General features: G+C 35.7%; 1 protein-coding gene across 1 annotated transcript in view; it reads left to right on the top strand.

Moving 5' to 3' along the window:
• Positions 1-25,702, top strand: part of SECISBP2L (SECIS binding protein 2 like) — a 49,528-nt gene that overhangs the window by 6,481 nt on the left and 17,345 nt on the right. The window contains exons 2-13 of the mRNA XM_068965891.1: positions 890-1,068; positions 3,759-4,083; positions 5,692-5,827; positions 10,449-10,681; positions 10,969-10,993; positions 11,346-11,461; positions 18,360-18,440; positions 18,951-19,118; positions 19,389-19,530; positions 22,755-22,924; positions 23,673-23,805; positions 25,418-25,580. Of these exons, the coding sequence (XP_068821992.1) occupies positions 890-1,068; positions 3,759-4,083; positions 5,692-5,827; positions 10,449-10,681; positions 10,969-10,993; positions 11,346-11,461; positions 18,360-18,440; positions 18,951-19,118; positions 19,389-19,530; positions 22,755-22,924; positions 23,673-23,805; positions 25,418-25,580 (1,871 nt within the window). The remainder of the gene's footprint in view (positions 1-889; positions 1,069-3,758; positions 4,084-5,691; positions 5,828-10,448; positions 10,682-10,968; positions 10,994-11,345; positions 11,462-18,359; positions 18,441-18,950; positions 19,119-19,388; positions 19,531-22,754; positions 22,925-23,672; positions 23,806-25,417; positions 25,581-25,702) is intronic.

Genomic DNA, 25,702 nt, shown 5'->3' with positions numbered 1-25,702 from the left:
ACCTTGTGTCACCCATGTTAGGATATAGGATTTTGTTGGGTGCCTCAGAAGCTCTCCCAGGTGCCTCTTCCCAATCACAGCTTCCTCTTTCCTGAGAGTAATTCCTATCCTGGCGTTCATGGCTCTTTACTTTTCTTTATAGTCTGTCCCCAATTTGTGCATCCTTAGTATTGTAGTTTACTATGTCTGTTAAACCTCTATTTATAAGACGAGATTTATAAGAAAAGATAAAAACAAACTAAAAAGCACGAATTCTGGATTACCTTATTTCCTCGGTTTGTTTGCTGAAAAGCTGAAGTGCTCACTTTTTTCTCAATTTAACTGTGAAGCAAAAGTTTTTCTCCCTTGTGCTAAGTTGTTTTTTTCATTTATTGTAGACGTTATCCTTCCTTTTAATTTAACCATACTAATCTAACTTCCTGCAGTGGACAGAAATAAACTTTTTTAGGCTATTCAAACGAATATAGAGTAGTTATCCTTCAGAACTCTGTTCAGTGATTTTTTTTTCCACTAACAAAATTAACTTAAAACACAATGTTTTGTCTGAAGAGCGAGTTTGTGTTTTATTTTGTTTTGTTTTTTTACTACCGGCTTTATTTTTGGACTCCGAGGTATGACTTCCTTGTACTGTTGATTGTTTTAACAGCTTTGGTTATGTAAGAAATGACTTCATTGAAATGTAGTAACCTTTGATAAATTTTTTCATCCAATTGATGGCTTTGTCTAAATAACATAATCAGATTAAATTTTTTAAATTTGACCTTGCTCTTCCTTTGAATGTTTTGTGAATACTGAGAAGACTGTCTCTTTTATTGTTTTATTGTTGTAAATTTGTATTACTTAAGTTTTTGCTTGTTTGTTAGTAATGTGTTTCACTTTCTCTTTGAAGAATGTCAAGCTGTCAGCTGAGGTAGAACCATTTATTCCCCAGAAGAAGAATCCTGATACATTTATGATCCCTATGGTACTCCCAAATGATAATGGAAATGTTTCTGGTGTAGAACCAACTCCAATTCCCAGCTACCTGATTACCTGTTATCCATTCGTGCAAGAAAACCAGTCCAATAGGTAATTTGTTTATTATTATTTTCTTTTGGTGGGGGAGGAAGAAAGGGGTAGGGAAGTGTAGAAGTTTGTTTGCAAAGCACACGTCTTAATTTTTTTCCTTTTGTAACTTTTAAGTATTAACTATTTCTCTACTTTCTCAGAGGAGTAAGTGAAACCAAATGATGTAGAAACTTAAAAATTGTTGGCATGGATTATTATTATTTTCTCATTCTTTCTGAGAGAAAATGGAATTCTTTGTATCTCCTATAATCAGTTATTGAAATTTTTTTGAAATAAACTGACTCAACAGGAGGAAGGGATTATTCAGAAAGAGGTGAACAGAAACCCTTTTTTTGAGGATAGGCATATAATCCTACAGAGAAGGCAATGGCATCCCACTCCAGTATTCTTGCCTGGAAGATCCCATGGATGGAGGAGCCTGGTAGGCTGCAGTCCATGGGGTTGTGAAGAGTTGGACACGGCTGAGCGACTTCACTTTCCCTTTTCACTTTCATGCATTGGAGAGGGAGATGGCAACCCACTCCAGTGTTCTTGCCTGGAGAATCCCAGGGATGGGGGAACCTGGTGGGGACTGCCGTCTCTGGGGTCGCACAGAGTCGGACACGACTGAGGCGACTTAGCAGCAGCAGCATATAATCCTAATTGCCAAGACAGTCTGTTCTAAGAAGAATATATCAAGGGATGGCCCTTAACTTTGAAGCTTTTGTGGCCGGTTAGCTTATTATATCTCTAGACTCTGATTGTAGTTTAAATTTAGTTTCTGTGCTATAGTCACAGAGGGATTTAGCAAAATGCTTACAGCCTGGATACTGTGTGACCTAGTGGTTAGGGTGTGTCTTGTGATAGTCATGATAGCCTTTCTAACCCTGCTTAGACTGAATGATTAGCACTTCATTGGTGTAGTTCATTTTATTGCTGTATGAAAGTACTTTCAGCATGTTTCATATTATATCACACATTAAAATTGTACTTCTCTAGCACTGTAGGATAAGTGGATGAGGTAGCTGGACTCTAGCCTTTGCCCAACCACCCCTGAGGGCTAAGGCAAGTCAATATTTCTACACATGTTTAACCATTGTGTCACACTAGTGTGTTCAGGCACATTCTTTGAGAAATTCTGGATATATGTCAGTAAATTACTCTGTCAGGTATTAAATATTCAAGTTAATACTCTAGAACTCTTTAATAGTTTGGGGCATTAGACACAGTAAAAGCTAAAGGATTCTGCTCAATTGAGTCAGGGTAGTATTACATAAAAAATCTTTGACCTATATTGGACTATGCTTGAAGTACTTTATAAACTAAAAATACTGTTGCAGTATTTGACAATGTGGCCAAGTGTACAGTATAATAAGTCTACCTTTTCTTATCTTACCAAATAATTTTTGAGAATTCATGAGTAGGCCAGCCATCAGATTATTGAAAATATTTTTAGAATCATGGCAGGGGACATTTTTCCCTTGTGCTTTGTCACGGAATAGTAAGGAAAAGCTCTGTAGTCCGGCTCCCTCTGACCTCTCAGTCATCAGCGGCAACTGTCTGCAAGGAGGACTGATGAGATGGGAAGGACTGGTGCTTTATAGGAAGGCATCACACTAGAAGAACTCTAATGCTGGAGATGAGATGGCACTGAACAAGGTTGCCTTTTTCTTTTCTTCCTCTTGGACCTCTGGTGCTTGCTTCCATTGTCAAGAAGGGGAGCCAGGGAGAGAGCTGGACTTGGCCAAGTGGTTAAGGGAATATGGGAAAGGAGTAGGAGGCCCTAGGCCTGAACTAAAGAATGGAGGTGGAATAATCAAGTCACCTACTGTAAAGACCACCTTATACAATGATCACCTTACCCTGCGTTTTGCAGAAGGCTGTTACAGTTAGTTGCTGCCATTGAATGGAAACTTTGGACTGCCATTGCTGGCAGATTCAGCAGATAGGTGTTTAACTTTTAGGCAGAAATATTGTGAGGCTGAGGGAGAGAGCTACAAATAAGAATACTCTGTACATTTAAAATTTTGAAATCCAGTAAACTGTCAGGTTAAATTTCTTTGTGTGTGTGTGTGTGTGTGTGTACGCACTCAGTCGTGTCTGACTCTTTGTGATCCTTTGGACTGTAGCCCACCAGGCTCCTCTGTCCATGAGACTTTCAGGCAAGACTACTGGAGTGGGTTGCCATTTCCTACTCCACGAGATCTTCCTGACCCAGAGATCAAACCCACAGCTCTTGGATCTCCTACATTGCAGGCAGATTCTTTACCACTGAGCCATCAGGGAAGCCCAAATTCCTTTATACTGTCAATTAAAATTGTTATTACACATACGTAAAAACTAATTATAGCAAGGGAATTGATAAAAAATGATCTCTTTTTCAGAATTATTATGAGGCTATAGTTGGTGCTAGTGGTAAAGAACCTGCCTGCCAATGCAGGAGACTTCAGAGTTGCAGGTTCGATCACTGAGTTGGGAAGATCCCCTGGAGGAGGGCATGGCAACCCACTCCAGTATTCTTGCCTGGAGAATCCCATGGACAGAGGAGCCTGACAGGCTGTGGTCCATAGGGTCACAGAGAGTCAGATAAAACAGAAGCAACTTAGCACATTTTATACTGTTATTTTCTTTTATCAAAATAAGTTGAAAATTTGTATTATTTTCTGACACGCATGTCAATAGATTTGTTCTTTTCTGATTTGGTTTTACAGACAGTTTCCATTATATAACAATGATATACGATGGCAACAGCCTAATCCAAACCCTGCTGGACCATACCTTGCTTACCCCATTATATCTGCTCAGCCACCTGTTTCTACAGAGTATACATATTATCAGCTGATGCCAGCACCATGTGCACAAGTCATGGGTTTCTATCATCCTTTCCCTGCACCTTACTCCAACACTTTTCAGGCTGCAAATACTGTCAATACTATAACCACAGAATGCACTGAGCGTCCAAATCACCTTGGACAGGTCTTCCCATTGTCTGGCCATCGAAACAGAAATAGTAATAGAGGACCAGTGGTACCAAAAGTAAGTGACCAAATTTGATTGGCTTTTGTGTTTGATATTTCTGTTGTTAGTGTAAGTAATTGCTACTTGTATTGATTAGCCTTTACTACTGAGGTTTACTTTTTAAAAAACAATTAAGGATGTAGCATTTTTAAAATAACTTTTTCCATTACTTTTGTTCCTCATTCTTTAAATGGTGATATGATTTACAGTCACTTTCAAGTGAGAGAGTTTACATAAGCATAATGTACAAATATTTCCAAATTATTTTAATTTAGTGATAAAAATTGCATAGTGACACAGTTTTAGTAAGGGATTAGTTTGGCTCCTTTCCTAGCAGTGTTAAGTGGCTAATGTACATCTAGATATTTGTCTTCAGAAATAAGCAGGAGATATTATGGAAAAGAATATTGTGATGCATTAAGTCTCTTCAACTTCATTGTTTTCTATTCTGTCAATTTTTAGTAGAAACAGCACTTTGTTCTTCAGAGAATGCTTTACTCTATTATATGAACACAGGGTCTCCTAGGGCTAAAGAAAATTAAAGATAAGTGTGCGAAATGACTTTTTGTCAACACCAGCCTTTTGACTACGTTAAAAAAAAAAAGACACAAAGGCCTTGAAATCGCAGGAGAATTAAGGTTAATTCTAGGTGTCTGTTTCTTAACTAAAAGATTACTTTTCTATTGAAGCCATAGTGTCAAAGCAAATAAGAAAAACCAGATTTCTTCTTGGCACTTTGGAGCTAATGGAAAGCAGCGTGATTAGATGCCTTTACGTCTGTTATTGTCAAGGAGTTCATGCTTTCCTAGATTGCATTAGCCCAGCCTCTTCGGTGAAAAGTCTATGCTGTCTTCTGGCATACTTTTTTCAGGTTAAAATACAAACAAGCTGCAGAAGTTGCTTTGAAAAGCTTATTAGTTTTTGTCCATGGAAACTTTCTGGGTCAAGGGAAATCCTTTGGGGATATCTGAGAATGAAAAGAAATAAGTATTGGAAGTAGACAGTAGTATATAACTTTCAAGTATTGAATAACATGATTTCTCAGAGTGCATTTCCAGCATTTTAAGGAGTTATCTAAGAAGTTAAATTTGGAGTTCTTTTGTATAAATTGCTATTAAGTGATGGATACTCATATTTTTAAAAAATGAAGGAAAGGATCAGCTTTTTAATATTTTCTTTTTAACTCTAAAGCAGAAATTTCTTTTGTACTTCATTGCTCTCACGAAACTAAAATTGAGCTTTTGGATAAGTTACCACCCTTTTTACTGATATTGCCTTTTTAAATAAAAATTTAAAACCCTTATTTGATGTGATTATACTCTTATTTATTATTAAGAAAATTTAAAATGCAAATGACAATTAAAATGAATATATCTCATTAATTATAATAGTTTATTTGAAAAGTAGTATATAAATGTGTATATAATACATTATATAGCCTACTATGATTGGCTGTAGATAATTTAATGAAATTCTAACACAGTAACCCTGTTTCCTCATGGATTGAGAGTCACTCATTTGTAGCCTACATTTAAGTATATTTTTAAAGGATGTATTGATATATTTTATAATGTTTATTAGTACATTGAATAAGATTTTAATTATTTTTTTTTTTACTTCAATCAGCAACAGCTTATACAACAGCACATAAAAAGCAAAAGACCACTGGTGAAAAATGTAGCTATTCAGAAAGAGACAAGTGCAGTAGGTCCCGATAATCGATCAAAAATCGTGCTACTGGTAGATGCTTCACAGCAAACTGGTAAGGCAAGATTTTTCTTATGTACATACATCATAGATTTTAAAATATTTTTTATTTTATTGAAATTTATAGTTGATTTACAGTATTGTGTTAATGTCTGCTGTACAGCAGTGATTTCATTTATACATACATAGACAGTACATTCTTTTTCATTATGGTTTCTCATAGGATATTGACTATAGTATTCTGTCCTCTACAGTAGGGCCTCGTTTATCCATTCTGTATATAACAGTTTGCATCTGCTAATCCCAAACTCCCAATTCACCCCTCCCCCAGCACCCCCTCCCACGCACACACTTCAGCAACCTCAAGTTTGTTCTCTATGTCTGTATACATTGATTTTTATTTATTGTTATGCATTGACTTTGTAATTGTAGATTCTACCACTTTTTAGGATTTTGGACTTTCAGTCTTCTGTTTATCCTGCTACTTTGTGAAATTCTTTAGGAAAGATAAAACAGTCCCATGTTCTTAAAGTTCTTTCAACTTGGGTGCTGGCTTATGTAGTTTTGAGCAGAATTTGAGGTTTCCTTATCTCCTTTTAGTAGTGAAGCAGTTCAGAAATCAGAGATGGAATTTTGAAGACATTGTAGAAATTTGAGGGACTCATTTTGGTAGAAGTTAGAATTGTACATATTTTATTTTTATTTTTCATATGTTTTTTAATAACTAGATTAAAATTACTTTTAAAACAGTCTATAAATATCTTTATAGAAGAACTTAACAAGTTTCGTGCACCTTATTGTAGCATAAGATCTGAACCAGACCTATTAGCAGTAACATGTATCCTCAAACAAGTAAGAATTTTGGGCTAGTTGTATATCATTTTGTTAAAACTTTTTAGAGGACTGTGTAAACATTAAAGTAAAAAGCTTTATCCTGACAATAGGTAAGAATTAATAAGTAGTTTAAAATTCTCACTGTTTTCCAGTTATATGTGAAATTTCATTTTGTAGCCCTGATATTTAGCTTAATAGCTATAGAGTAGATAGCTGTCTTCTCTCACTCATTGTCATTTAAAAATCCTTACTAATGATCCAGGACTAGATCTATTCAAAGGCATGTTTGCTTTTTACCCTTTACAGTTTTTACAAAAATGCTGTCTGTCTTGAAATGAATTAGATGGTACATACTTTCTTTCATTTGTACTCTACCTTTTATGTTGGACATCCGTTCAGTTATCCTTTGACAATTCCTTAGGTTCATTAGAAGTAAGAAAGAATCTGGGAATCAGTTAAAAAATAGCTTGCTGGTAGTACAATCATTGTATGGTTTGTAGGGCATAAAGTGATAAGATTAATGGACTGACAGATGCTTGGAATGGTTTATGATAAAGAGCCATAAGGTAGTATGTGACAAAGTTCTGTATGTTTTGGTTATTCCTAGACACAGTGACCCATTTCTACATGCTTTGAACCCTAGAACTACTTTAAAAATTTGTTCTAACGTCTTTGGTTTGCTCATTAAGTGACCACAAAGACAACCTGCTGAATCTCAAGAATTAGAAAGTAGAAAGATGAAGATATAATTTGAGTAGAAGATTATACCTTCTATCAGTATTCTTATTCTTCAGGTTGTTCTCAGTTTATCAGGATGAATTGATGTCAGTTATAGGTAGAATGCAAATTATGGTTTAAGGAATTTGTAATACATTTTTACTCTTGAACACAAGCTTGTATTATTTAAAAGAGTTTAGTAAGATGGCTAGGTATAAGATAACACACAGAAGTTAATTATAGTGTGTTACCAACAATCAGAATTTAAGAAAATATATCATTTACAATAGCAACAAAAATACAGTTTCTGGGATAAACCTGACAAAGTATAAGACATTTATACTGAAAACTAACTTTATTATAGGACATTTTAAAAAACCTAAATCGCTTGCTCATTCAGGATGATTTGATGTTGCAAATGGCATTTTTCCCTTTGGTAATCTACAAATTCAGTGCATTTCTGATCAAAATTCCAATGGGGATTTTTTGAGAACTTGACAAACTAATTTCTAAAATAAAAGAGCACTGATCTGAAAAGAGCCACGACTTCCCTGGAAAAGAACGTTTCCTCTTGGGAATTTCCTGGTGAGTCAGTGGCTAGAACTCTGCATCCGCTTTGGGGAGCATGGGTTCAGTCCCTGGTTGGGGAATTAAGATCTCACATGCCATGTGATATGGCGAAAAAAATAAAAATTTTTTTAAAAATTGTTTTTTAATTAAAAGCATTTTTAAAAGTATTAAAAGAAGAATTTTTTCTTCTAAATAGCAAGGCCTACTAAGCCATTTATTTTTTATAGGGTTATATAAAAATATATAAAATACAGTATACAAAAATTGAACAGAACAGAGTCCCAGAAACAGACCCATGTACGTGAAAACATATACAAGGAAAATATCAGAGATAGCATTACAGACCCTTAACATATACATCATGCAAATCTTATGTTTTTAATTAATTATTTAATTGATTGATTAATTTTTATATCATGCAAATCTGTTCCAGATGGATTAAGGACTTAAATGAGAAAGCCACATGTAGAAGAAAATATAGGCAGATATCTTTATGTTTACATGGATAAAACTATTTATAAAATTAAGAATTTCTATTTATCAAGAGTGAATGAAGGGGCTTCCCTGGTGGTTCAGTGGTAAAGAATCTGCCTGCCAATGTAGGAAACTCAAGTTCAATCCCTTGTCCAGGAACATCCCACATGGCACAGAGCAACTAAGCCTGTGCCACAACTTTTGAGCTTGTGCTCTAGAGCCTAGAAATGCAACCGCTGAGGCCACGAGCCACAGCTCCTGAAGCCTGCACGCCCTGGAGCCTGTGCCCTGCAACAAGACAAGTCGCTGCAGTGAAGTGTGAGCACTGCAGCTGCAGAGCAGCTCCCAGTAGCCACATCTAGAGAAAGCACACACGTGCAGCAGCAAAGACTCAGCACAGCCAAAAGGAAAAAAAACAGTGAATGAAGGAACAAGTCACAAATCTTGGAAAGGAGTTTACCATGTATGTAAACTGACAAAGGATTAGTATGAAGACATATAAAGAATTCATAAGAATCAGTAAGAAAATGATCTCACCTTGCGCTCAGGGCCCCTGGAATGCAGTGCTGCCAGGGGGCTGAAACACTTTGGCAGAACTACAGGAATCTTTGTTTTGACCCAGTTGGCCTACTGAGGACAGTGTATCCAAATGGAATCTCCTCCCAGAAAGAAAAGGAACTGTTTGATTAAAGGTGTGTATACTGCAGCAGCACACAAAAAACTGCTGAAAACTTCTCAATGCCCAGTAACAGGCAACAAGTCAAAAGAGGTGCCCAGGACATCCACTCAGTGGACTAATGTGGAACCTTGATAGATTATAATTAACAAAGAACATATGTATACTTAAACAGCACAACTAAAAATTACATTGATTCTGTATAAAAGTTATATATAGAAAAACTGTGATTGTGAGAAAAGGGTTGTGGGGAAAAATTATGTAGTAAAGGAATTTTAGTGGTGTGCTGGGTTGGGAGGAGTTGGTAAGAGGTCTTGTTTTAAAATGTCTTGTAATTACAATTTGTGAAATGCAGCAATGAGAAACAGGCAACTTAGTAGAAAAATAGAAATCAAACAATCCAAAAGTAAAACTAACAAGTATTTCACAGAGGGGAAAACATGCATGGCTGTTCCCAACCTCATTATTAATCAGGAAAATGCAAATTAAAATCTGCAATGAGCCATCTTTTTATACCCAGCAATTGGGAGAAATTACAGCCTAGAGGACAGTGTCTAGTATTTGGTGAATATGTGCACCATAGGGTTATTTATATCCTGCTCTTAGAGTGCAAGCTGTTTTAACCACCTTTGAAAATGATTCAACATTACCAAGTAAAGTTGAACATTACATGTAACCCCTAAGCCTGTCGATATTTACCTTAGAGAAACCTTCATGTGCACACATACATACTCTTACATCTATATAAGAATGTTTACAGAAGTACTGTTGTTGAGAGCAAAACCCCAGAACAACCCAAGTGTCCCATCAGTGGTACTAAGGACAAAGGCACTCTGGTATATTCATACACAGGCATCCTAGATTTCAGTGACCTTAATGCATTATAGCCACATACATCAGAATCTCAAAACCAATCAACATTTGAGGGAGAGAGCAGCGGCAGGGGGAGGCAAGTCACAGAATAATGTAGATGTGTGATTCCATTTTTATAAAGGTAGAATTGCAAAGGTGCATAATTTATGTGTTGGAACAGTAAATTTACTTCAAAAAGTGAGGGAGTGATAAACACAATTCCGAATAGCCTCTGAGGGAGGAAGAGAATAAAGTGGTGGAGGAAGCATGCAGTGGACTTCAAAGGATTGGTGATGTTTAAATGGATGATAGTGGTTTGTTTTAATTATATAATATTAAATACACAGTTATGCAGATACTCTCTTCATAATAAATGCATGTTATAAAGCAACTTGTCAGGAACATCTTTTGGCGATCTTTTCAAAAAATTTCCACCTGTTTTCTTTGTTTACAAAGTTAGATATTGTTCTTTTCTTACAATTTTAATGATAATTTAAAAGAATTGGTCAGCTTGTTCCTCAAGAGGAGTTGTCACACTTTGCTTGCCTTACAGATTTCCCATCAGACATCGCAAACAAATCTCTCTCCGAGAGCTCTGCCGCAATGCTCTGGAAGGCCAAAGGCAGGAGGAGAAGAGCCTCCCACCCGACTGCCGAGTCCTCTAGTGAGCAGGGAGCTAGTGAGGCTGACATTGACAGTGACAGTGGCTACTGCAGCCCCAAACACAGCAACAACCAGCAGCCTGCTGCGGGGGGGTTGAGAAATCCCGATTCTGGCTCCATCAGTGTATGTGACGTTACTTTATCTGCTCATCTGTCATCTGTGTCACTGTTCTTCGTCTCTTTGCCTAAAGCTGAAGTATCTATTTGCATTAATAGTTCCTATAATACGATGGTTAAAACTGTTTTGTATGTTTTACTGTTAATATAAAAATACTTATGGAGAAGTATTTTTTCTAAGATTATAGTAAGCGTGCTTCACAGTAGATGGAATTGTGAAATGTTTTACAAGGTATATGGTGTTTACTCTTAAGCAGAAAATAATTGTCTTTTTTTTGTTGTTTCTATTTTTAGCATGTGGACTCATCTATATGTGCAGGTACTTATTTTCTGCATAGTGTTTTTGCTCTGTTTTCTTCTCTGTCCATGTCACAGTTTTGCTTTTAAGCATGAAGCTTGCTGATGCTGCAAAAAAAAATTAGAAGTCTTCCAAAGAAATGCAAGTTAATTTGAAAGTATGGTTTTGTTGATGAAGTTGGGAAAATGTCAGCTGGAGGTATTCTGCAAGTTGACACTTAACATTACCAAGAACTGGAATGCCACTTAAAGTTTATGGAAATTTTCCAGTGTTACATTTAGAATGACTGAGTTTCAACACATGATGTTAGGGGGCACTTTCGGTTTTGGCATCTTTACAATTAAATTATATTTTAAAATCTCATTTATTATAGGTGGTGTAAATTGGTCTAATGTCACTTGCCAGGCAACTCAGAAAAAACCTTGGATGGAAAAAAATCAGACATTTTCCAGAGGTGGAAGGCAGACTGAACAAAGAAATAATTCACAGGTAATTTGGATTAGGTTGGAGAAATAGGTGTGAGATAAATTAATATAAATTGTGGCTTTGAAGAGCAATGTCCTTAATTTTTGTCGATGCATGTTGTGTTTAACATGGTAATCTGTAACTTTGAAGTAGTTTAGGGAATAAAACTATTATTTAAATAATGAAACAAAATGGTAACATGTTGAATAGATGGGATATATATTGTACCATTTTCTACTTTTCTCTATTTAAGAAATGTGTTTGGATATTTTATAACTTAAAGAATTCAGCCCTGCTTCATCTTTTGTGACTTTTTCCTATCTATATTAAAAAACATAAAGCATATTAATGCCTTAAATATTGTTTTTTTTGACCTTCAGGACTGCAGCCTTGTCCATGTCTTTACTTGACTATAAACACCACAAACCATGCTTGGTGCTTGTTGCAGTACCACAGTGATGGCCATCTCATGCTATAATGTGGCCAGACTGGGTAGCTCCCTGGGTTTGGGGAGCAAGATTTAGCTGAAGTACAGCAGAGCAAGTTACATACAGCCACAGGCTTCCAATAACTATCTTTCTGCATTGGTTGTCTGTGAAATCAGGGAGGCGTTGATTGGTCAGTATTTTTCCTTTTTTAATGTTTAGATAGCATTCCTGGATTTCTTAAATCTTGTTAATAGGAATTAAAGTTACTGTATGAGTAGATCTAGATGAACTGAAATAGAAGTAAGTTAATAATGGATTGAATAAACCAAATACTTGGCTGTGCCTTTGCCTCCCTGAAATGAAGTTCCCTAGCATTAATTATGCTGTCAGGAGAACAAGTAGAATAGTGCCCTCTTCCCTACAGTTACTGCAAAAATGAGTCATTGTTGTTTGTGGCAGGCTTGTGAAGCAGTCTAGCTTTATTTGATCAAAAACAAAAGAGCTGAAACAAGAATTGTTTATATAGACTAGATAAACAAAATCTGTGGAATGTTTGGTCAAGTACTAAAATTTTATCTTGAAATTGTAACTGCTAGACCTGCCAAGCTTGCAGTCTCAGCATTGGTACTTTTGGTATCAGTAGTCCACTAGAGAGTAAATAATACTGATACAGAAAAATATTTTATCTCTGCCTCAAAGCTAATGAGAATGGTGAAAAAACACAAAACAGAAAATTATGGAAATGCATAAACATTTTATTTTGTATCTCTTCATTCCAAAAGAACTGAAGCCAGATGTTGAACAATGTGTTTTCTACTTCTGTGGCTTTGTTATACTTTTCTTAAGTGTGCAGTTGTTTGATTTTTTGATAGGCAAAATCTTTTTTCTTTTAAGTCAAAATATTTTCCCTTTGCAATCTCTGATTGTTTAAGGCTTAAAAAGCCTTTTAGAAATGTAGTAAATACTCATTTGTATTTTCTGCTACTTTTTTACAGTGTAACGTTTTCAAAACTTTTTTATCCAAGATTTTCTTTCGAAGCGTGGTACAACATAATGATGTCAATTTTCACAGTAGTTAACCAGTTAATCTTAATGTTTTAATATATTAATTTTTTTCTGATTTACTCTTTTAGTCACCTGCTGATCTCTTATGTTTTAGGTTCTGTTTGAGCTTTTTTCCCATTTATTATTAGATGTATACACCTGTACCAAGTGGTTTTAACTACTGAACAATGACATGAGTTTTTAATACTTTTACCAGCGTCTTAACATTTGAAACAGCAGGTTTTTTTCTATACTCTGTTGTAGCCTTAATTGTAAATGATAGAGTCTAAAAATTTAAGTTTTATTTTTTGAATAAATAAAAATGGTTTTATTTTGTGAATAGGTTGAAAAAAATATATGAAAAAGGTTATACAACAGACACTCTCATTTGCATCCGGTCTCCACATGTGTTCTCTTCCTTGTACCTGTGTATTTGCCCAGAGTCTCTTCATGTCATTATAAGTAAATGTATAAGTATGTATCTCATGTTTTATTCATTCTGTTCTGTGCTCTGTTCACATCTCTTAACAAAGTAGATATTTTGTTAGAGATATTGCTTTATTATTTACTTAGAGGGTTTCTGCACTTTTTTTTTTTATCAACTCCTAATGTTGTTGGGGCTTTCTTTGTAGCTCAGTTGGGAAAGAATCTGCCTGCAATGCAGGCGACCCGGGGGGTTTGATTCCTGGGTTGGGAAGATCCCCTGGAGAAGGAAATGGCAACCCACTCCAGTATTCTTGCCTGGAAAATCTCATGGACAGAGGAGCCTGGCCGGCTACAGTCCATGGGGTCACACAGTCAGACACGACTTAGCAACCAAACCACCACCACCACCACCTAATGCTGATGCATCCTTGTTATTTTCTAGAGTCCTGTTGATGGACACTTTAACTGTTTATAAACTGTTGCTATTGTAGACATGCTGCAGTGTTATTTTGAAATCTGTGTGTAGAGCAGTAGAATATATTCCTGGATAAGTATTGCTGAGTGAAAAGGTGAAGTCATCTCTGTTATTTGGTAAATATCACCAGATTGTGCCATTTTGCATTCTTAACAGTAATGTGGAGAGTGCTTATTTCCAAAGAGCCTCAGAAACCATGTGTTTTCAAGATTTTGGATTGGTGCCAGGTAGGAGGAATAGTGTATTCATGTAGTTGAGCATCTTTCCATATGTTTAAGGACCATTTGCACTTTTCTGTGAACTTACGTTCTTTGCCCATTTATTGTGTTTTGACCTTTTTCTCTGTTTTTGTACATTTTTAAATCATTTTGATCTAGCTCTTACCAAATTTAAACAAATTTTAAGAGCCTTAAGTGTTGTATGAGTTGCAAATACTTTACTAGATTTTCATTTTTATTTTTGACTTTGCTTAATAATTGCCATGCACAAGTGTGTTTTAAATACTATTAAGGAGTTGATTTTTTATAAAGAAATTTGTCTGATTTCCTCCAATGTGTTTATGCTCTTGTGTTTTTTACATTTAAATCTTTATTCCATTTAGAATTTGTCTTAGTGGATGTTGTGAGAAATGGGTCCTATTTTGTGTTTTTCATGTGGCTACCCAAATCTCCCACCACTGTGAATTGACAGGTCCAATCCATTACTTCATCTATTTAAGATAGCCACCTTTATCACCTATTAAATTTCCATATATTTTGAAGTCTTGTTTCTGGATTTTCTGTTTTGTTGTTTGGTTGTTAAATTAATCTATCAACTTTAGGAGAATGGACATCCTTTATGATGTGGCATCTCTCTAGAAAAAAAATACGGCATTCTCTTTTTGAGTCACCTTTTTGTGTTCTTTAGAAGTATTGTATAGTTTTCTGAAAACAAATTTGTACATATTCCCCATATCTTCTTAGTGTTTTTCTTTTTGTTACATAAACTTAAGAAAACTTAAACCTTTATATATTAATTTTATGCTAGTCATTTAAGAATCTTAATATGTATTTGTTGTTTCTGCTTTGTTCTCTTCTGTATGCCCAGTCTCTGTTAACAAAACTCTTCAGAAGAACTTAAAAAACAAAGGTTCATTTCAGGAGGTTATTGAAACACTTGCATATTTGATCCCCATGAACTTTGTTGGAACCATTCATTGGGGATTTTAATTTAATCCTCAAACTTTGTCTCCAAGAATTAAGTTGTATTTATTTTTTAAAAGAACTGTTTTTGTGTTTATAACAACATTATATATTAACTGTGGTTTACAGGAAGGCTAACATTTTGATGTAATGCTGTTTGGAAGGTAGATTTACATTTACTTTTTTTGTGATAGTGATTGTACAAAGGAATGAAGATTTCTACTCAAGAGTTGTTCTCTTGCTTCCTATTCATCCCTATGTTGGGGCTTGATTTTTAGTACTCATTTCAGTGTGAATAATTTATGTGAATTAAGTCATTTCTTTGGTACCTGGACATTGTAAATTGTGTTTGTTTTGCCATCCTTGTGTGAGCTTCTTTTCATGAATCAATTTAAAAAATAATGTATTATGAAAATCTTTAAACAGACATTAAAGTTGAAATAATTTTATAGAGAACATTCATTGCTAGATACTATCAAAGATTTTTCTAAAATTGGCTTCATCACATGGTATATTTTTCTATCCATCTCTCTATCCATCTTCATGAGTCTGTTTTAAGATGAAGTGAATATTTAAAACCAAGAATCTGCTGGGTCCCTGGAAAATTAATCTCATTTCTTAACAGGTGCTTATAGGTTATAGGAAGTAGCCCCGTTTTCATAATAGATCCTCTAAGGAAGAATTACATTTACTGTATGACTGTGCTCTAGCTTATATAGTTCTGCCATACAACCTACGTCCCAAGAGAGTGTAGAAGTTCTGTTTCTTATCGGCAAGTCTTTTTAGACCGGTTGATTAGCGTGAGAATTGGCAGGTGCTTCCAGGGCTTTGTGTGCATATTTTTGATTTCATGTCCAAAGCCTGTATACCAGCACCTGCAGTCCAGGTCCACTTCAAGTTCTGTTTATTATGAGGGTTCTTGAGTAACTGGTAAAGAAGACTGTACTTTCACATCTTCTCTAAAGTGTCCTGGTTAAGAAGGGTGTTTCGTATAAGTTGCATTGGGTACTTAAGAGAGGGAACTTAATTGTCTTAAGATGATGCTTTTTCTTATTTCTTAGGATTAAAAAATATGAAAGCTGCAGATATTAAAATATCTAAAATAGTTTTTTATAAAAAGGTAATGCCTAGTTTCTCTCAATGGTAACATCATTCAAAACTATAGTGCAATGTCACAACCCCAATGTTGACATCAATGTAGTCAGAATTCAAAACAGATCCATTACTACAGGGATCCCTTATGTCACTCTTTTATAGCCAGACTCCCTTCTTTTCCTCACCAGCTTCTCCTTAAACTCTAGAATCCATTAATGTGAATCTACTAATCTGTTTGTCCATTTTATGATTGTGTCATTTCAAGAATGTTGTATAATATATATCAACTGATACAGTCTTTTTAGGATTGACTTTTTTCACTCATGTGGTTTTCTGGAGATTCCTACAGATTGTTAGTTACATCAGTAGTTTGTTTTTATGATCACCTACTGTTTTATAGGGTGAATATACCACAGTGAGTTTAGACTCTCATTGAAGGACATCTGGGGTGTTTCTTGCTTTTGGTATTACAAATAAAGCCATTATAAGTGTTGATGTATGGGTGGGTGTAACATGCACTAATTATCACATTTTTGTGTTTTCATTATATTTACCTCATTTGTCAAAGTTTTAACCTTTTATAATAAATTATATACTTTATGAAAATTCGTTGAGTTGTATACTTTTGGGTACGTTTCTGTATGTTATACTTCAGTAAAACATTTTACTTAAAAATAATACGTTTTCCCCCTCCTTTGGGGTTTATTTAGGTTGGATTCAGATGCCGAGGACACAGTACTTCCTCAGAAAGAAGACAGAATTTACAAAAGAGACAAGATAATAAGCAGTTAAACCCCAGTCAGTCTCACAGAGGCGACCCAAATTCTGAGTCTTTATATTTTGAGGTACTTATTTCAAACTATAAATTGTTATAGCAAATGTTCCCATTAAGAAATTAATTTTTATTACATTATGATAAGTACTTTTTCATGTCTTAACCCATCACTGCTGTTAGATTGTAAGTTACCTAGAAGTATAGACTCACGTTTTTTCTTGGTTATATATAGTTAGTCTAAACATTACCTTTATTAATGTTTATTTTAAAATTTTTGTCATGAATATTCATCATTTTGAAGTAGCATGCAGAGATAGAACTTAATTTTATATGACTTTCACCTAATATGAATCTTCTCCCCATCTTTAATTATCAGTGTTCAGTCTATTTTGTTAAGGCTTTCAAATTTGATAATAGTTAAATCTGGTTAATTTGTGCTGCTAGTCAGGGGAATCTTGAGAAGGAAGATAAAAGGCTATTTTACTCTCTGTAATAGGCAGACAGTTTTTATTCTAATGGCAGTGTTTTTATTACTTATTCATCTAACTGGCACTCATTGGTGGCCTGTTATGTATTTAGTAAGGTGCTCTGCATGATACATTAAAGTGAATAAACACACTACCCTTAGGGAGATTACTGTGTAAAGAGGAATGTAGGTATGTACACACCTGTTAATTCTTAGGTGTGGTTAGAGTTGAAAGGAGTAGTAAGTTTTGGGTTTGAGGCAGGATAGGGTTAGCATTTGGAATAGGTTTTAAAGAATGAGTAGAGTTTGTGTCAAGATGGTGAACAACATCCCAGGTAACTCATTTGAATAATTCATTTTTGTTAACATAGTTTCTATAAGATGGCTTAATGGTTGCATTTTAAATATACTAGAAGCCAGAGGCTAGAGATGAATAATATGTTACATAAGCTTGATAATTGCCCTAAAGGACTTGAGAATGCATCTGAATGGTACCTGTGGCAGATTTTTTATTTACCCTTAATCATGATTCATTCCATAGTTATATCTAAAGATATTAGATAATTTTGAGTGTAAAGGAGGATATTGGTTAAGAAATTACTCTGAATAGGGAATTTATTTTTATTTTTTAACTTTTAATCTTATTGCTAGGTATATGTAGCAGTGGGACAGGAATTACATTAATGAAATTCATATTAAGCCGTTTCTTTAAAATCGAAATTATGTGAAATGTGATAAAAATCCTTTTTGAATTTATTATTTACCTTGGGTAGAATTATTAATAAAAATGGAGTTGTAGATACAAAAATCCAAAGGATGGATGTGTGGATATGTCTTCATCCTTGAATAATTAAATTAGCTTTGTGTTAGCCTGTGAGAAATGAGACTTCCTTTTTAAGACTGACTTAAAATAGTTCAATACTGAGTTAATTACTTCCCTGTTTCTTGTTACTCTCAAGCATTATAAAAGGTTGTTCTTAAAAATTTATTGCTTTGGACAATGTTTTTACTTAAAATGTGGAACTATTTCAGGATGAAGATGGATTTCGAGAACTAAGTGAGAATGGAAATGCTAAAGATGAGAATATGCAACAGAAACTTTCTTCAAAAGTAGTAAGTGACTTTTAAAAATGACAAGTAAAATGTATGAATGTCTTTTGAGACATGATTGTGTTGGAAAGAAATACTACAGGGAAGTATAAAGACTTGGGCAGATGGTATTGAAGAAACACCGTGTTTAGTACTGATATAGTATTTTCAGCGTGGCCAGAACAGACACTGTCCTTTGAAATCCGTAGTTCCCTATCAAAGCAGTTAATACCATTTCTTAAACGACATCATGCAACATACAGCCCATGCTAAAATTTCCCCAGTTGTGAAACTTTACGTTGGAGTGCTTCTGTTTTAGTACAGAATACAGACGGTCAGATCACCTCCTGCAGAATGCTGCTTTGTCGCCGTCATTTTCCAGTCTCCCGGCCTAGAGTGGTCCTGCCACCTCACTCTGTTCTTTATGACACTGAATCTTTTGAACAGTCTAGCCCCGTTATACTGTAGGTTGTCTTTCCTTATGATTAGATTTTTATGGAATCCCTAAAAAATGTTTTTCTCTGGTTATCATAGTTGGATGATTTACCAGAAAACTCACCAATCAATATAGTTCAGACTCCAATTCCCATTACAACCTCAGTTCCTAAACGTGCAAAAAGTCAAAAGAAGAAAGCTTTAGCAGCAGCCCTTGCCACTGCTCAAGAATATTCAGAAATAAGTATGGAGCAAAAAAAACTACAGGTATGTATTCATTTTTATGAATAAATAGGTAGTTTATTTGGTAGGTTTGGGGGAGAGGGTGGACGAAAGAGTGACAAATACAGTTATCTTAAATTGCCACTTTTTTTCACCTTATCGCCTGGCTTGCAGGATCTTAGTTCCCTGGCCAGAAATTGAACCCACACCCTCCACGTGAAAGCGTGGAGTCCAGACCACTGGACTGCCAGGGAATTCCCTTAAATTGTCACATTTTCATACTATAACAAAAATGTTTTCATGTTTATCTTGCAGGAAGCTTTATCAAAGGCAGCTGGAAAAAAGAATAAGACACCTGTGCAGCTAGATTTGGGGGATATGTTAGCAGCTCTGGAAAAGCAACAGCAAGCCATGAAAGCACGGCAAATTACTAATACCAGACCTCTGTCATATACAGGTAATATCATTCATCTGAGCAATATGTTATTTGACTTTGGTAATATATTTTGGATATTGTTAATCTAAATTATATATACCTAAAAAAATCCAAAGTCTAATTACTCATCAGCTCCTCTCCTGCCACACTATTACCTACCTTTCATTCACCCTAAACCCCAGTCTATCTTTAAAGGAGCGATCTTCACGTATAAGTTCAAAACTCTCCAGTAACTCATCTCCAGTAACTTGGAGTGAAGCCGGAGTTCTAAGTCATATCTCAGCTGACCCTGTTACCTTTTGGCCCTCCCTTGGCACACACTGCTTCAGCCACTTAGCCCCTTGCTGTTCCACAGACACTTCTAATGTGCTTTTAGCGCAGTTCTTTAGGCTTGCTCTTTCCTTTACCTGGAACTCTCTTCCCTCAGGCATCAGTATAGTGTGTTCCCTCAGGCCCTCTGGATCTCTGTTCAGATGTGTCAGTTGGTACATATCATTAACCAGCTTTGAAGGTAGCAGTAAGGACCACAAGTAATTTGGCTCTATAACTGTTAAGTTATCCAATTTAAAACCAAATGGGTGAGCAGAAAAAAAAAATAAGTAAATAAAACCAAATGGGAAGCCTAGGAGTTCTGATCAAATCTTGTGTGTATGTGAGAGAAAGAGAGTGGGAAGGAGGGAGAAAATGATCTTGCTTTCTCCCGAAACAGTGTTTTTTAACAAACCTCGTCAGTTAGGCTCAGCAGCTTTGAAGTGCTCCCTCGTTTGTTTTCATAGTCTTTGTTTTAGAGGATGAGGAGTAATTATATTTGAAGATCACTCCTTTAAAGATAGACTGGGGGTTAGGGTGAATGAAAGGTAGGTAATAGTGTGGCAGGAGGAAGGGAAAGGCTCCAATAAAAAGCACTGATGTTGAGAGGCAGAATTGAATTTTCTGTTTCTTTTGTTCCTATGTAAAGGATCTACTGTTTTTAAACAAAAAGATACGTAACAGTTTATAGCTTTAATTGTGTGTGCCGAATGTTTAAACCTGTAGTTGATTACCCATCCAGTATGAACCTTAGCTTAGAGTAACTGTTAGTAAAAATAATATTGAGTACATCCTAGGCTTTAGAGTTACATGCCGTTGAGACGAGGAGAGTGGTAGTAACATCTTACTAAGAGTAAAGGAGCCTGGGAAACGGAACTGAGAGTTAGCAGTGTTCCGGGTCAGTGTGGTCTAGGGCTGCATGAGAGGGCTTTGGATTTGAACTATCTCCTGGATCCTGTTCTTCCGTGTATTTCCTTGGCGAGTTATTTAATCTTCCCGTGCTTCGATTTCCTCATATTAAAATAGAGATAATACAGCACCTGCTTCAGGATTGTTTTGAGGGAGTAAATGGGATGATACATGTAAAGTGCTCAGTAATGTGTAACTAATTATTTAGGGGAAAAGACTATTAGTCTGTGATACTTCAAGTGGCTTATTATATTACAACTTTGATTCACTTAACACATGTTAATATATACAAATGTAATTATCTACATGCCAAGCTTGGTGTCAGGAACTGTGGAATGACAGATATGATTAAGATATGTCTGTGGTCAAGAAGATTATAGTGTAGTCAGAAAGACATAAACATATAACTCATAAAAAACAGTGCTACAGGAAAGGTGCCAGAAAAGTTTAATGAACTTATAGAAGAGTGGTTTATGTCAACAGGGCCATATGGGGAGGATGTTATAAATGACTTCAGATGTGATTTGAACTGGACTTTGAAGGGAGAGTAAAGTTCTTGACAGATAGGAATGAAATTAACCTCTAACCTGTCACCATGTTTAAATTGGTAAGGGTTGATTACAGAGAAATCAGCTTTCTTGGGAAGTCCAAAAGAAGGATGGGACTATGGCAGAGATGTAAAGGATTTTAAGAAAGTTAATAGGATTTCTTAATTGATGGAATGTGGCAACAAATCAAAGATTACTCCAGACTCTGACTTAGAGCATTGTGTTGGTGGTAAGGGATATGATGATTCCAAATAGACTAAGGATCATGGAAGAAGAATTTTCTTGGGAAGAACAGACTCTGGCCCTGTTGTATTTGAAATGTTAGTTAGGGAGGTCTTGGTGGTTCCTATTTAACATAGTTAGGTATATGCAGTTCAGGTTAGAAGTCAATAAGTTTCAAATAGGGATGATTGTTGTTATTGGAAATATATAAGATTGTCAGGGGAGAGAAAAATTAGGATAAAAAATGTAGGACGCTCAGAGTTAAAACACAGAAGAAAAAAGAACCAGAAAAACAGGTTGAGAAAAAGTAAGAAAAATAGAATGGAATGTAACAGAAGATGAGGATAGAATTTTCAGAAAGAGGAAGGATATGGTCTTTGGTAACAAATGCTAAAAAGAAAAAAACTAGTAGAGCAAAGGCTCAGATTTGGTGATTGTAAAATTATATGTGATCTTGGCAATAGCAGTTTCAAGAAAGTGGGTAAGACTATAATGATTCGAAAAGTAATGGGAAAGCTGACTATTTGGAAGTTACAGAAAGAGAGGGAGTGGTGTTGCCTTAGAAGCCAGTCAGGGGAGAGGTTTTGTTGGTTTGCCTGCCTTTTTTCATCCTTTCATGTAGAGGAGATTTTGACTTCTTTGGGGGAGTTAGGGAAGAACTTGAAAGATTAAAGGGGAAAGGGATAGAGCAAAATCCTTGAGGAATTAATCCTGAGATGGGATTACTAGCTGAGGTGGTTGGGAGCCTTGGGTGGGAGTAAGGATGCCTGCTTATATTGGAAATCATCTGCTCAGGGAAGTAACAGGAAAGCTTTTCTGCTAGAGTGAGAGGATTGAGATGATTAATAGAGGCAAGGTTTACTGAAGGATGGGTGGTATGCACTGGAGAATGAGGGTAACAATCAATCAGGCATAAACAAATTGCTTGAACAGTACTGAAGAATACAGCTGAGAGGGAAAATCATCATTTTTTACCGAAGGGCTGAAATGAGGAGTGACAGAGTACTTACCTTATATAAGGGTCATTCTTAGATTCATTAGCAATAAGAGGTACAGAGTTTTGAAATTTCAGAGGTAGAATGGTTCTTTGGAGCTGTATCTGAGGGACATTGCATGGCCGTATACTGCTTCTGCTAGTGTGATGTCAGTTTTCCACAAGAAGAGGATGTTCTTGTTCTTAGACATTTATAATTAGAAATTTTTAAAGTATGTGGAGTTGGCCATAAGAGTAAAACTAATGTTCTTGTTTGCTTTTAGTGGTCACTGCAGCTTCTTTTCACACTAAAGACTCTACTAACAGAAAACCTTTAACCAAAAGTCAGCCCTGTTTGACATCCTTTAATTCTTTGGACATTACTTCCTCTAAAGCAAAAAAAGGAAAAGAAAAGGAAATTGCAAAACTAAAACGGCCCACAGCACTTAAAAAGGTAAATCAAAACCTGGGGATGTTTATTTTACAGGATAAATAAGGGTTTAAATCTGTTTTGCAAATGTAGTTGTGGCATTTTAGCCAACAAATTATTGTGAAAAGTTTGTTAAGCATGCATCTTCATGATGACTAGTTTGTTAATTTGAGGTTAGGGTCTCAGCATCGTGACTGCTTTTCTGTGTTGACCAAGGCCCTGGAGAATGAGTTCTGTCTGTAAGGTTAAAACAGAAAAAATTAAACACTTAGGTATCCAGAAACTTTGGACCCTATGAATCAGAAGCCTGAGATTCTAGTACCAACTTAGTACTTAGTGTTTTGTTTTAGCAAACCTTTCTTACCTTCATCTTGTTTGTCTTTAAGTTGGGGATAATATCTGCTCTCTTTAACTCAGTTTTGTTATTAGGAGCAGGATGAGATAATATATAACCAAATAAATCTAATGTAACTCTGTAGTCTGGTTTCCACACTTTTTATTTTACCCATTTTGGGGAAAGCCTTAGTTTGTCAACGCGGATTTAAAGAGTGAAGCAGATCTGGTTTAATAGCTGTAGTATTGTGTTACCTCCCTTTATGCTGGGTATAGTACTTCCTTCAGCTTCACTGCCTAAAATTACATTTACCTTTTTGCCAATTGCCACATAGCCAGACAAAATCCTCATGTCCATTTTTTAAGTGTATCATAGTGAACATTTTAATCATTCAGTACATACTTAAAGAGTAATTTAAGACTGGTAATGACTTTTTAGGTTATTTTGAAAGAAAGAGAGGAAAAGAAGGGCCGTTTAACTGTGGAGCACAATCTTTTGGGATCTGAGGAGCCAGTAGAGATGCACTTAGATTTTATTGATGATTTGCCACAAGAGATTGTTTCCCAGGAAGGTAAGATCACTCCTTTTCCCTTTCTTCTCATAAAATGGTCTGGAGTTTTTTAATTGGTAGGAAACAGCACATCACTAGTTGCTCTGCTAAATATGCTCCATGTTTTACCTAAGTTTTTTTTATGTTTGAGAGTTTATTTGGAAGATGCTTCTGTAAGGAGATATTTAAAGGAGGGGCAGGTGTTAATAGTAGGTCTGTGGCAGTTTTGAAGCTTAAATCCTGAATTTATTGTGTACTCTCATAATTATGATCTCATTAATGTCCCCTCTGTAACTGCCATGGTTCCTTTTATTTTGTCTTCGTTTATATCCAGAACACAGTTGGCTATCTTTTCTTGGCAGGACTGCAGTTGACTCTTGAACAATGCAGGTTTGAACCGCACAGGTCCACTTGTATACTGATATTTTTCAATTAATTTTGTTGAATTAACACATATGCCACAAAGAGAGAGAACTGTAAAGCTTGTTGCAGTGCAGAGTCCAGTTGGTTGATAGGATTCAGTCCCATACAGTGGGTAGCCAGCACATGATTCCAAATGGGACCTCAGGAAAACTGCAGATACCTTCAAAAATTTATACTACTGTGAAAGAAAGATTTTGAGAGAGACCTGACTAGGTCCCTTTTTCTACTGCTATTTATTCTTCAAATTTCAGTAAAATATTTAAATCCAGTTTACACTAGGTATAGTAGCAATGTTCCATTGGGTTTAGAAAAATAAATTTACTTCTAAGAATTGTTCCAATATATTTGGTTAGCGTTCCTCTTTACTCTCAATTAAACATCTTTCCCTTTGTATTTAGGTGTTATCTAATTATACATTCATTCAACAAGTGTTTTTGAATACTTACTGTGTGTACTTTAATAACTGGAGTAGGGGTGGGAAGCTCAGGAAATGTAATAAAGCTATGTAGTGGGCTCTCCCTGTTACAGTAAATTCACAGTCTAGCAGAGAAATAAGGTATATATGTAATTTTGCAAATTAATGGACTGGACAAATCCTAACTCATTTCCTGAGTTCATTTGTTTGAGAAGGAAGCAGTAACTAAAGGAAGCAGTTGAGTCAAAAGATGACAAACACGGCTGCCTGAGCACAGGAGCAAAGACCAGGTGAAAGAGAAACGTGGGTGGTGCTTGGAGAGTCAGGAGTGGTGTGGAGGGAGTGAGAGAGGCAGAATCATCATTGCTAGCAGCAATGGGAATTTTAAGACAGTTTTAAAAAATTATTTCTAAGAAAGAGGTGGAAAAGAGAAATATAGGAGGCAGGTAATTTGATCCGGAAAGAGGTGCAGAAGCAAATACGTCTTTTTGTTCTTCAATTTAGATCCTCTAAGGGTACATGTTTTAGGTTACTTTGCCTTCTCTCATCTTTTCTGTGAAGACTTACAGGCTGTACTTGATTTTTTTCAGAGTATATTTTAAGACCTAATAGGAAGATTTGACATTTATAGTACATGAGAAATGTTTGTGATAGGAACAATGCCCAACTTGGTAGCTTCTGGAGAATCTGAAAGTGACACAAAAGATATTGCCATTCTAAGTTGTTTTGATTGGTGTAGGGCTTTTCAGCATTTGAAATTCCTAAATTCTTTCTCCTCACCCCACTTCTCCACAGATACTGGACTGAGCATGCCCAGTGATACATCCCTGTCACCAGCAAGTCAGAACTCTCCATACTGTATGACACCTGTGTCCCAAGGCTCTCCAGCTAGTTCTGGGATAGGCAGTCCAATGGCATCTTCAACAATAACCAAAATCCACAGCAAAAGATTCAGAGAGTAAGTTTTAGTCTCTGTTGAGGTTGAAAGTTTAAATACTTGACTGTAGTCCTGAATTTAATATTGTTATTATTTCTTGGTGAGTTGAGCCAACAATACCAGAGATACTTCTTTCAGATTTA

The sequence above is a fragment of the Capricornis sumatraensis genome, chromosome 2 (assembly GCF_032405125.1).
Source record: "Capricornis sumatraensis isolate serow.1 chromosome 2, serow.2, whole genome shotgun sequence".
NCBI classification, from domain to species: domain Eukaryota; kingdom Metazoa; phylum Chordata; class Mammalia; order Artiodactyla; family Bovidae; genus Capricornis; species Capricornis sumatraensis.
This window is presented reverse-complemented; position numbering and strand designations above follow the sequence as displayed.